At 37.9% G+C, this 12,998-nt stretch overlaps 1 protein-coding gene across 2 annotated transcripts in view; it reads right to left on the bottom strand.

Moving 5' to 3' along the window:
• LOC123529642 (uncharacterized) overlaps positions 1-12,998 on the bottom strand; it is a 582,930-nt gene that overhangs the window by 492,884 nt on the left and 77,048 nt on the right. For both annotated transcript variants that reach the window (XM_053523049.1, XM_053523050.1), the window contains one exon: positions 12,531-12,698. In XM_053523049.1, coding sequence (XP_053379024.1) covers positions 12,531-12,698 — 168 coding nt within the window. The remainder of the gene's footprint in view (positions 1-12,530; positions 12,699-12,998) is intronic.

The raw sequence follows: 12,998 nt of genomic DNA, 5'->3' as shown, positions 1-12,998 counted from the left end.
GTTTTAAGATTGGTGTAATTAACTGTGCATGTCATCCAAATTTCAAGGCTGTATCGTAAAAAAAACAAGAAAGTAGGTCAGTAGGTCACATTCCACATGACCCAGATTTAAACTTGACCTAAAGATCATCAAGGGTAACATTCTGACCAAACTTCATGAAGATACGGTCATAAATGTGGCCTCTATAGTGTTAACAAGCTTTTCCTTTGACTTAACCTGGTGACCTAGATTTTGACTCCATCTGATTGAGATTTGAACTTTTCCTAAAGATCATCAAGATTAACATTTTGACTAAGTTGCATTAAGATAGGGTCATAAATGTGGCCTCTAGAGTGTTAACAAGCTTTTCCTCTGATTTGGCCTGGTGACCTAGTTTTTGACCCCAACTGACCCAGATTTGAATTTGATCTAAAGATCATCAAGATTAACATTCTGACCATGTAGCATTAAGATATGTCATACATGTAGCCTCTAGAGTGTTAACAAGCGTTTCCTTTGATTTGACCTGGTGACCTAGTTTTTGACCCCACCTGACCCAGATTTAAATTTTATTTAAATATCATCAAGATTAACATTCTGACAAAGTTTCATGAAGAACTGGTCATAAATGCGGCTTCTAAAGTGTTAGCTATCTTTATAATGGATATGACCTGGTGACCTAGTTTTTAACCCCACCTGTCTTAAATTTGCCTAAATATCATCAAGATTAACATTCTGACCAATGTTCATTAAGATATGGTCATAAATGTGGCCTCTAGAGTGTTAACTAGCTTTCGTTTGATTTGAGCTGGTGACCTAGTTTTAGACCCACATGACCCAGATTCGTATCTGATCTAAAGATCATCAAAACAAACATTCTGACTAAGTTTCAGAAGATATAATCATAAATTTGGCCTCTAGTGTTAACAAGGTTTTCCTTTGATTTGAACTGGTGACCTAGTTTTTGACCTCACCTGACCCAGATTTAAACATGACCTAAAATCATCAAGATTGAAATTCTGAACAAGTTTCATAGAGATATCGTCATAAATGTGGCCTCTAGAGTGTTAACAAGCTTCTCCTATGATTTAATCTGTTGACCTAGTTTTTGACCCCAGATGACCCAATATTGAACTCGTCCAAGATTTTATAGAGGTTAACATTCTGACAAAGTTTCATGAAGAATTGGCCAAAATTGTGACCTCTAGAGTGTTAAAAGTCAAATTGTTGACAACGGCGGACGGACGACGACGGACGACGGATACAGGGCAATCACAAAAGCTCACCTTGAGCACTTTGTGCTCAGGTGAGCTAATTAAAACAAGAACACCACAATGCAGAGCAATATACACACGAAACAAAGTCGTACGACCTTAGACCCCTAAGTCTGACCTTGACCTTGAAGCTAGCCATCCAAATCATGCGCTCTGCAAGTCGCCTCGATGTGGTGAACATTTGTGCGAAATTTCTTTAAAATCAAGTAGTTCAAGAGTTACAGAGCGGACACGAAACAAAGTCATATGACCTTTGACCCCTTGGTGTGACCTTGCTCTTGAGGCGAGCCATCCGAAACATATGCTCTACACGTCGTCTCGATGTGCTGAACATTTGTTTCAAGTTTATTCGAAATCCTTCCAGAGCGGACAAGAAATTGCTAACGGACGGACGGCATACAGACAGACAGACAGACACAGGGGCCATAACATAATACGGGCGTGAAATTAACAAATTTTGGCTCTTTCAGGGGTCAATCAGGGTCCGTAACTACGGAACCTATGATTGGATTTGATGGATTCATCATGGAATCCTAAATCTATTGTTGTTTAAGATATTTTGAAAGTTTGTATCAAATCAAACTATAAATGAAGTCTCTATATGGCTGCAAAAGCCAAAATAGCAAATTTTGGCCCTTTAAGGTGCCATAACTCTGGAAGCCATGATGGGATCTGGCCTGTTTTCGAAACGAACCGAGGTATTATGCCAATACAAGTTGTGTGTAAGTTTGATGAAGATTGATAGCAAAATGTGGTCTCTTCGTATCGTGTTCACAAGCCAAAATAACAAATTTTGGCCCTTTAAGGGCCCACGACCCTGGAACCCATCAAGGGATCTAGCCAGCTTTCGAAAGGAACCGATATTTTATGCCAATACAAGTTGTGTACAAGTTTGATTAAAATCGATTGCAAAATGTGGTCTCTATCGAGTAGGTCACGGTAAAGATAATTCAAGATAACTACTGAAATCTGTATGAAAAATTATACAGGTGGTCCAAATCTCGTTGCTGTAGCTTCAAAAACAAGGAAGTAGGTCAGTAGGTCAGGTTAAAGAATATTAAAGCTGAGTATTGAAATCTGTATCAGAAATTATACGTGGTCCAAATTTCTATGCTGTAACTTCAACAAAAGGGTCATTATGACCCTGGATCACTCACCTGAGTAATATGACCTACATGTTCCTAATGTCAAACTGATGCTGAAATACTAACAAAGTAGGTCGATAGGTCGTATTCATGGTCACTGAAAGTCAGTTTTAAGATCGGTGTGCAAAACTGTACATGTCATCCTAATTTCAAGGCTGTATCTTAAACAAGTAACCTTAATCGCTCATCTGAGTTTAGTTGCTTGCTTAAACAAATTTCGTTGTGTATTGGGATCTGTATCAAACGTTATACGGGTGGTAAAACTTTCTATACTGTAACTTCAAAAACAAGAAAGTAGGTCAGTAGGTCACAATTAAGACTATTCAAGATGAGTATTGAAATCTGTATCAAACATTATACAGTCATGTGGTCGAAATTTCTTTGCTGTAACTTCAAAAACAAGAAAGTAGGTCAAGCCCGCCCGCTTAGCTCAGTAGGTAAGAGCGTTGGTCTACGGATCGCGGGGTCGTGAGTTCGATCCTCGGGCGGAGCGTATGTTTTCCGTGACTATTTGATAAACGGCATTGTGTCTGAAATCATTCGTACTTCACCTCTGATTCATGCCGGGAAGTTGGCAGTTACTTGCGGAGAACAGGTTTTGTACTGGTACAGAATCCAGGAACACTGGTTAGGTTAACTGCCCGCCGTTACATGGCTAAAATACTGTTGAAAAACGGCGTTAAATCCAAAACAAACAAACAAACGAAAGAAAGTAGGTCAGTAGGTCAGGGCTAATAACATTAAAGATGAGTATTGAAATCTTTATCAAAAGTTATAAACGTTGTCCAAATGTCTATGATGTACCTTCAAAAACAAGAAAGTAGGTCAGTAGGTCATGATTAAGGCTATTTTAAGATGAGTATTAAAATCCGTATCAAACATTATACAGGTGGTACAAATTTCTATACTGTAACTTCAAAAACAAGGAAGTAGGTCAGTAGGTCACGATTAAGACTATTCAAGATGAGTATTGAAATCTGTATCAAACACTATACATCTGGTCCAAATTTCTTTGTTGTAACTTCAAAAACAAGGAAGTAGGTCTGTAGGTCACGATTTAAAATATTAAGACAGTAGGTCAGTAGGTCATATTCATGGTCACTGAAGGTCAGTGTTAAGATCGGTGTGCAGAACTGTATATGTCATCCAAATTTCAAGGCTGTATCTTAAACAAGAGCACCTTAGTGGCCCTATATCGCTCACATGGAATTACTTGCTTGCAAGAACAAATTTCTTTGTTAAAGCTTCAAAAAAAAAACTAGGTGTGTAGGTCATGGTAAATATTATTGAAGATAACAATTGAAATCTGTGAAAAATTATACAAGTGGGCCAAATCTCTTTGCTGCAGCTTCAAAAAAAGAAAGTAGGTCAGCAGCTCAGGGTTTAAAATATTGAAGAGGAGTATTGAAATTTGTATAAGAAATTATACACATGGTTCAAATTTCAATGCTGTAGCTTCGAAAACAAGAAAGTAGGTCAGCAGGTCAAGATTAAGACTATTCAAGATAAGTATTGAAATCTGTATCAAAAATGATACATGTGGTCCAAATTTCTATGCTGTAACTTCAAAAACGAAAAAGTAGGTCAGTAGGTCAGTAGGTCAGAAGTCCACTGGGTCAAGATTTGAACAAACTTGATAGCTGACCTCTAGAAAATATTAAATACCAAATATCTAAGGTCTAGGCCTAATGGATCTGGACAAGAAGATTTTTAAACATTTTTCCTTTATAAGTCAATGTTAAACAAGGGACCCCCTGGGCGTGGCATATATTGACCCCAGGGTCATGATTTGAACAATTTTGTTTGAGAACCACTAGAGCATACCAAATACTAAATATCTAACCTCTGAGCCATATAGTTTAAGATAGGAATGTTTAAAGGTTTTTCCCTATACAAGTCTATTTAAACCATGTGAACCCCGGGGCGGAGCAAGTTTTAACCCTAGGGGGATAATTTGAACAATCTTGGTAAAGGACTACTGTATGATGCTACATACCAAATATCAAAGCCCTATGCTATGTGGTTTTGTACAAGAAGATTTTCAAAGTTTTCCCTTTATAAGTTTATATAAAACATGTGACCCCCAGGGAGGGGCCATATTTAACCCTAGCGAAATAATTTGAACAATCTTGTTAGAGGACCACTAGATGATGCTACATATCAAATATCAAAACCCTAAGACCTGTGGTTTTGGTCAAGAACATTTTTTTAAGTCTTTCCTTTCGGTTGCCGTGGCAACCAGAATTCTGTGGTTTTGGACAAGAGGTATTCCCTATATAAGTCTATATAAACCATGATACCCACAGGGCGGGGCCATATTTGATCCTAGGGACATTATTTGAACAATCTTGGTAGAGGACCACAGATGATGCTACATACCAAATATCAAAGCCCTATGCTATGTGGTTTTGTACAAGAAGATTTTCAAAGTTTTCCCTATATAAGTCTATGTAAACCATGTGATCCCCAGGGCGGGGCCATATTTGAGCCTAGGGGGATAATTCGAACAATATTGATAGAGGACCACTAGATGATGCTAGATACCAAATATCAAAGCCCTAAGACCTGTGGTTTTGGATAAGAAGAATTTTTAAGCTTTTCCTAAAAACAAGAAAGTAGATCAGTAGGTCAAGGTCACAGTCAAGTGACCCCTAAGTACTTGGGGCCATCAGGTAATTATAATTAAACAGTCTAGGCAATATGATCAGATAATTTTTGAAGTATTTTTTCCTATATAACTCATATACAGGTGACCCCCGGGCGGGGCCTCTTTTCATCCGAGGGGCATAATTTGAACAATCTTGTTAGAAAACCACTAGGCAATACTAAATACCACATATTAAAGGCCTAGGCCTTGAACTTTCAGACAACAAGATTTTTAAATTTTTTTCCTATATTAGTCTATGTAAAATTTGGGACCCCCAGGGCAGGGCATCTTTTCACCCAAGGGGCATAATTTGAACAATTTTGGTTTAAACATATTTATCAAGATATACATTACATATAACATCCATACAATACAAATATCAAGACAAGTAGTTGCTAGAGCTTATAGTAATTCTCTCCAATTTGAACAATTTTGGTAGATGACCACTAGGCAATGCAACATACAAAATATCAAAAGCCTAGGCCTTGCAGTTTCAGGTAAGAATATTTTTAAAGTTTTTTCCTATATTAGTCTATGTAAAACTTGGGACCCCCGGGGCGGGGCCTCTTTTCACCTCAGGGTAATAATTTGAACAATCTTCATAGAGGACCATTAGATGATGTCACATGCCAAATATCGAAACTCTACGCCATGCGGTTTCGGACAAGAAGATTTTTTAAGTTTTTCCTTTCGGTTGCCATGGCAACCAGAGTTCTGTGTGGAATTCAATTCTTTGAATAATTTTGAAAGGAGGCCAACCAAGTATCATTCTTGTGAAGTTTGGTGTAAATCTGCCAAGTTGTTTTGAAGAAGAAGACCTTTTTAGGAATTGTTGACGGACGGACAACGGACATCGAGCGGTCACAAAAGCTCACCATGAGCCTTTGGCTCAGGTGAGCTAATAAAACGAAAGGGCCCTGAAGGCCTGTATTGCTCACCTGATCTAGATCTTAACCCCAGATAACCTAGTATCTAATGTGGCCAAAATTTCTTAGAGACAAACATTCTGACAAAGGTTTATAATGATCAAGGTGAAAAGTTGCCTCTAAATGTTTAACAAAGAGTTTTCTATGATTTGACCTATTGATCTAGTTTTTTCCCAAATGACCCAATTACAAATTTATCCTACATTTAAAACAGACAAACATTCCAATCATTGACCCAGTGACTCAGTGTTTGACCGTGATAATCCTTTTTCAAACCTGACCTAGATTTCAGAGACAGAGACCATATTTCTTTTTTTAGCTTAAACAGCTCCTAAAATGTCCCAGCTTCCCCTTCAAACAAAAGTGGGAAAGAACATTACACTTATGCTACAAATGAAATTTGAAGATCCATGAAGTGGTTAATGAGAAGCTGTTCAAAGGTTTTTTTTCTGTTTTTAACTCAAGTAGACCCTAAAATAGGCGGCGCGCCCCTATTTGAATACATTTGGGATAGAACCTTATAATAATGCTACAGACAAAGTTTGATGTTAATCCATTAAGCAGTTGATGAGAAGAAGAGGTTTAACAGTATTTCTATCTTTAACTCCAGTGGACCCTAAATTGGGCCCGAGTGATCCTATTTGAATTAACTTTGCAGAGGACCTTATGATGATCTTATAATGATGTTACAGACCTAGCCTGATGAAGATCAATCAACTACTTTATGTGAAGAAGTCACTAAAAGGTATCTGTATTTTTAGCTCAAGCGGTCCCTAAAATGGGTCAAGTACCCCCATTTGAAACAATTTTGGAGGGAACCTTATAATGATGCTACGGATCAAGTTCATGAGGAGAGTCGTTTTAAGGTGTTTCTAGTTTTAGCTCTGATGGCCCCTAAACAGAGCCAATTTGTATAAAGTTGGGAGAGGACTTTACAAAGATGCTACAGATCAAGTTTTATGAAGATCCATCTACTGGTTGTTTCAAGGTGTTTCTATTCTTAGTTTTAGCTAACAAGGTGATCGGTAACCTATTGATGCTCCCCGAAATTACTGTAGCATTATTCCATAAAGCAAAACAGAGGGCCATAACTGCAGTAAAAAAGCACAACAATATTTTCTTCCTTTATGGTCATCTGCACATCAAGCTTGTTCATCTGTGAAAGTTTGAAACAAATCAGGCTAATGGTGTGGGAGAAGTTGGACACACAAGATTTTTCTCTATATTCTCTATAAAAAAGGGCCATAACTGTACATTGCAATTTGACAAACATAAGAATGCATAATTATGTGGACTGTATGTATATAGACTCTATGTATATAGTATAGAAACAAAAAAACAAAGTCCCATAACTCTGCAGAGTATTTTTCTGAAAGAACCTAACATTCACCATGCACAAGTAAGGTTGGTACCGATCACTTGTGTGAATTTTCATTAAATTGTGTGCACTGATTTGGGAGATTAGGCGCGCACAAGATTGCATATGCAGACTCTATGTATAAAGCATAGTAACAAAAAACAAAGTCCCATAACTGTGCAGAATTTTTTTCTGAAAGAACCTAACATGCACTATGCACAACTAGGGTTACTACTGGTCACTTGTGTTAAGTTTCATTAAATTGTGTGCATGGGTTCAGGAGATTATGCACGCACAATATTGCATATGCAGACTCTATGTGTATAGTATAGTAACAAAAAACAAAGTCCCGTAACTCTGCAATTTTTTTTCTGAAGAACCTTACATGCACCATGCACAACTACTGTTGTTACTGATCACTTGTGTGAAGTTTCATTAAATTGTGTCAAGGTGATGAGGAGACAAACAGACAGATAACCTGAAACCAGTATACACCCTCCCCCACCACCCTTACAACTTCGTTGTTCGGTTGGTACAAAAAGTCACAGAAAAAATTCCTTCCTTTATGGTCATTTGCACATCAAGCTTGCTCATCTGTGAAAGTTTGAAGCAAATCAGGCTAATAATGTGGGAGGAGTTGGACACACAAGTTTTTGTGATGGACGTACGGACAGCAGCAACGCTATATGCCTCCCACATAAATTGGGGCGTAAAAATAATCTCACACTCCCAGAAAAATTTACCAAAATTAGCATTACTACTGACAATTAGAAGCACTGCCATAAAAATTTCATGTTGTAAGGAATTAAAAAAGCTGCATTACATCCCTTGTCTGTCAAAAAGTCCATTTTACACAAACCACTTGAAGTAGTCTCTCGAAAGGCATAACAAGTAACTAAATACGTGTCTATAGGACATTGGTCCCTCCCCCCCCCCCCCCCCCCCCCCCCCCCCCCCCAACACACACACACGCACCACACTCACCTTCCTGTCACTGTACATGGATTCATGACTCTGTGAAATAATTTTTCTAAATAACTACAACATAATTTTTTAAGCTGGTCTTGCTGATTCAAATTCCAAACAGAACACCAGGTCATCACACATGCTATATTACAATCCTCTAAGGTTTGAAGACTCTAGGTCAAAACTTCTTGAGATACAGGTGACACAAACTTTTATGCCATTAGTGCATATTTATGACTAAGTCATGTGCCATAACTCTGGTCTTGCAGAGTGAAATCCAAAACAAAACTCAGGTACACAAATTAACATGCTGAATACTGTAAAAGCACATATTTTCGCTGGGTCCAAATTTCGCAAATTTGAAATATTGAGTATGTTTGCGAGGTTTTATATTCTCAAAATTGTAAATTCGGCTTTTTGAAAAGTCGGGTGTACAAAAATGTTACACATCGTAAAGTGTTACCTTTAGACTGTCTACGTAAAAATCGATCACTATTAATTGTATGTATGTTTTAACACCTCTAATTACCTGTAAACCTTGATGACTACATACCTGTAACAAACATGACTTTACATGTAATCTAATCCAGTGGCAGAGATGTCAATGTTTGTTTAATTAAACACACAGGTATTAAGATTATGCTATCCTCTAGTTATTACGGAAACACTTAACCAGTTTTTGTAAATATGGCTGTTTCCATCTGATATGTTGGGGAAGATTTGTGTAATGACAAGATTTGCTTGATTTGCATTATACGAATGGTTCATATTTACGCGAGGATTAATGTTCGCGAGGAAAAGGGATTTTGTGAATATAGCGAAAATTAAACCCTCGCGAAAACTTCCGCTTTCACAGTAATATTCCTACATGCTTTCATGACTTTGGATCAAACATTTTTAAGATATATGCTACGCTAACATCAAAGCACTTAATGTGCATTTTTCACTAAGTCAAGGACCACAATTCTGGTCTTGCTGAATAAAATCCCAAACAGAACACTAGATGCAAAACTTCACGTCTCTGTGAAGTTAGCAGAATAGCAGAATAACAGAATAGCAGAATAACTCCGGCAGAACATCAGAATAACTCCAGCAGAATAGCAGAATAACTCCAACAGAATTGCAAAATAGCAGAATACCTCCAGCAGAATAGCAGAATAACTCCAGCAGAATAACAGAATAGCAGAACAAGTCCAGCAGAATAGCAGAATAACTCCAGCAGAACAGCAGAATAACTCCAGCAGAATAACTCCAGCCGAATAGCAGAATAGGAGAATATCTCCAGGAGAATAGCAGAATAACAGAATAACTCTAGCAGAATAGCAAAATAACTCCAACAGAATAGCACATTTGCAGAATAACTCCAGCAGAACAGCAGAATAACTCCAGCAGAATAGCAGAATAACTCTAGCAGAATAGCAGAATAACTCCAACAGAATAGCAGATTTGCAGAATAACTCCAGCAGAACAGCAGAATAACTCCAGCAGAATAACTACAGCAAAATAGCAGAATAATTTTTTTTTTCATTTTACCTCGCATCTGTATGACAATTAAATTAGCCTAAGACTATTTTTGCAGTAAACATGTTACCATTATATTTTGTTAGAAATACATTTTTGTCAGTTAAAAGAACGCCTTGAAACATTATACGTCTCGCATATTACCTCGCACAATTAACATTAGCATAAGACTCTTTTTGCGGCACACATGTTACCATTACTGCTTTAATGACTGTTAGTAAATCATTTAAGTCTGTTGAAAGAACAACTTCAGCAGAACAGCAGACAGAATAGCAGAACAACTCCAGCAGCAGAATAGCATTAGAATTATAATGGTTACATGTTTACGGCAAAAATTGTCTAAGCTAATTTTAATTGTCATACAGATGTGAGGTGAAATGAAAAAAAAATCATTTAGCATTTTTGCATTTTTAATGTTGTTCTGCTATTCTGCTTTTCTGCTGGCGTTATTCTGCTATTCTGCTAGAGTTATTCTGCTATTCTACTGGAGTTATTCTACTATTCTGCTGTTCTGCTGGAGCTATTCTGCTATTCTGCTATTCTGCTGGAGTTATTCTGCTATTTTGCTGGAGTTGTTCCGCTATTCTGCTATTCTGCTGGAGTTATTCTGCTATTCTGTTATTCTGATATTCTGCTGGAGTTATTCTGCTAGAGTTATTCTGCTATTCTGATGTTCTACTGGAGTTATTCTGTTATTCTGCTGGAGTTATTCTGCTATTCTGCTAACTTTACAGAGACATGCTATATAACAATCGTAAGGTTTTACGACTCTAAGTCAAATACTTTTTTAGATACATGTGACACAAACTTTTATGCCCTTTTATGAATATTTCTGACTAAGGGCCATAACTCTGGTTTGGTTTAGTGAAATCTCAAACAAAACCTCGGGTGCATTACTTTACATGCTGAATAATATTTCTACAAATATTCATAATCCTAGGTTAATGGCTTTTTGAGATACATACAACACAAAATGTTAGGTCTTTTTTTTGCATATTTCTGACTAAGTCAAAAGCTATTGCTCTAGTGCGTCTGTGAGAAATCTGAAATAAAACACGAGCTGCACAACTTCACATGCTGAATGACAGTCCAATGAGGTTTGATGAATCTGGGTCAAATACTTTTTTGGACATGCCTGACACAATTTCGGACAGCTGAAGGGATTGATGGACATATTTTTGACTAAGTCAAGGACCATAACTCTGCTGTGGTTGTCTGAAATCCTAATCAAAGCACCAGGTGCACAACTGCACATGCTGAATGACAATCCTAGGAGGTTTGATGACTCCGGGTCTAATACTTTCTGAGATATGCATGATAGAAATTTCAGACAGGCAGATGGATAGACAAGTGAAACTCTCAAGTGCACCCTCCAAATAGGCAAGAACTCAATAGGGGACAGGAGCAAAAGTCAAAGAGACACTGACGGTTGGCTGCAATAGGGATCATGTACTTGGCATGTCCAATCATCCCACTAAGTTTCAACATTCTGGGCCTAGTGGTTCTCAAGTTATTAAATGGAAACTGTTTTCCATGTTCAGGCCCCTGTGACCTTGACCTTTGATAGAGTTAGCCCAAAATCAATAGGGGTCATCTTCTCTGCATGACCAATCATCCTATGAAGTTTCAACATTCTGAGTCAAGTGGTTCTCTAGTTATTGATGGGGAAGTGTTTTCTATGCCCAGCCCCTGGGATCTTGACCTTTGATGGAGTGACCCTAATAAGGTCATCTACTTTGTAACCTATCACCCTATGAAGTTTGAAGGTTCTAGGTTAAATGGTTCTCAAGTTATTGACCAGAAATGGATTTCCATATTCTGTCTGCTGCAACCTTGACCTTAAATAGAGTGACCCCAATATCAATAGGGGTCATCTACTCTGCATGTCCAATCATCCTATGAAGTTTCAACATTCTGGGTCAAGTGGTTCTCAAGTTACTGACCGGAAATGGTTTTCCATATTCAGGCCCCTGTGACCTTGACCTTTAATGGATTGAAACTGAAATCAATAACGGTCATCTACTCTGCATGTCCAATCATCCTATGAAGTTTCAACATTCTGGGTCTAGTGGTTCTCAAGTTATTGATCGGAAATGGTTTTCAATGTTCAGGCCCCTGTGACCTTGAACTTTAACAGAGTTACTTCAAAATCAAACGGGACCGTCTACTCTCCATGTCCAATCATCCTATGAAGTTTCAACATTCTGGGTCAAGTGGTTCTCAAGTTACTGATAGGAAATGGTTTTCCATGGTCAGGCCCCTGTGACCTTGAACTTTGATGGAGTGATCCCAAAAACAATAGTGGTCGTCTGTCCAATAAGCCCTACAACCCTATGAAGTTTGAAGGTTCTGGATCAAATGATCCTCCAGTTATTGGTCGGAAAAGAAGTGTGACGTACGGACGGAAGGATGGACGGACAGGGCAAAAACAATATGTCTCCCCAACAGAGGTGGAGATATAATTGTGTACAGACGGACGACGGACGGACGACAGACGACGGACGAAGGGCGATCACAAAAGCTCACCTTGCAGGTAAGCTAAAAACATCATGTATTCTGCTTAAATTGCTTACTTTATAAAAATTTATGTATTCCTGCATGCATGGATTGTGGTGTAACATTTGAAATTTTGACCTCCATGGAAGGACATAGGTCTTTGATCTGTCCTTTTAGGACTTAATAGCTTTAAAGACGTTTTCAGAAAATGATGTTTACCTCTGCGCTGTACCATGGCTATCTTGTTGGTCACATGGTCATATCTGATGACAAAATTACACATGGAAATATCAATAACTTCCTCTGCAACTGAAGTAGCTATTATTAACTTGTGCTTCACATTTCGGAAATACTCTAGTACATCAACTTGCCCAGCTGTAGTCATACCTGTTAGAAAATTAATTACGCATTATTAATTTTCCGATAACCTGCTCAAACTAGAGCTATCACTGAAAGTGTTAAATGTACCCCTTACTGACACAGTACATTGCAATTTGACACACACAAGATTGCATAATTATGTGGACTGTATGTATATAGTCTCTATGTATATAGTATAGTAGCAAAAAACAAAGTCCCATAACTCTGCAGAATATTTTTCTGAAAGAACCTAACATGCACCATGCACAAGTAAGGTTGGTACTGATCACTTGTGTGAAGTTTCACAAAATTGTGTGCATGGGTTCA

The sequence above is a fragment of the Mercenaria mercenaria genome, chromosome 14 (assembly GCF_021730395.1).
Source record: "Mercenaria mercenaria strain notata chromosome 14, MADL_Memer_1, whole genome shotgun sequence".
In the NCBI taxonomy this organism is placed as follows: domain Eukaryota; kingdom Metazoa; phylum Mollusca; class Bivalvia; order Venerida; family Veneridae; genus Mercenaria; species Mercenaria mercenaria.
The sequence above is the reverse complement of the archived record's forward strand: the minus strand, read 5'-3'. Positions and strand labels throughout refer to the sequence as shown.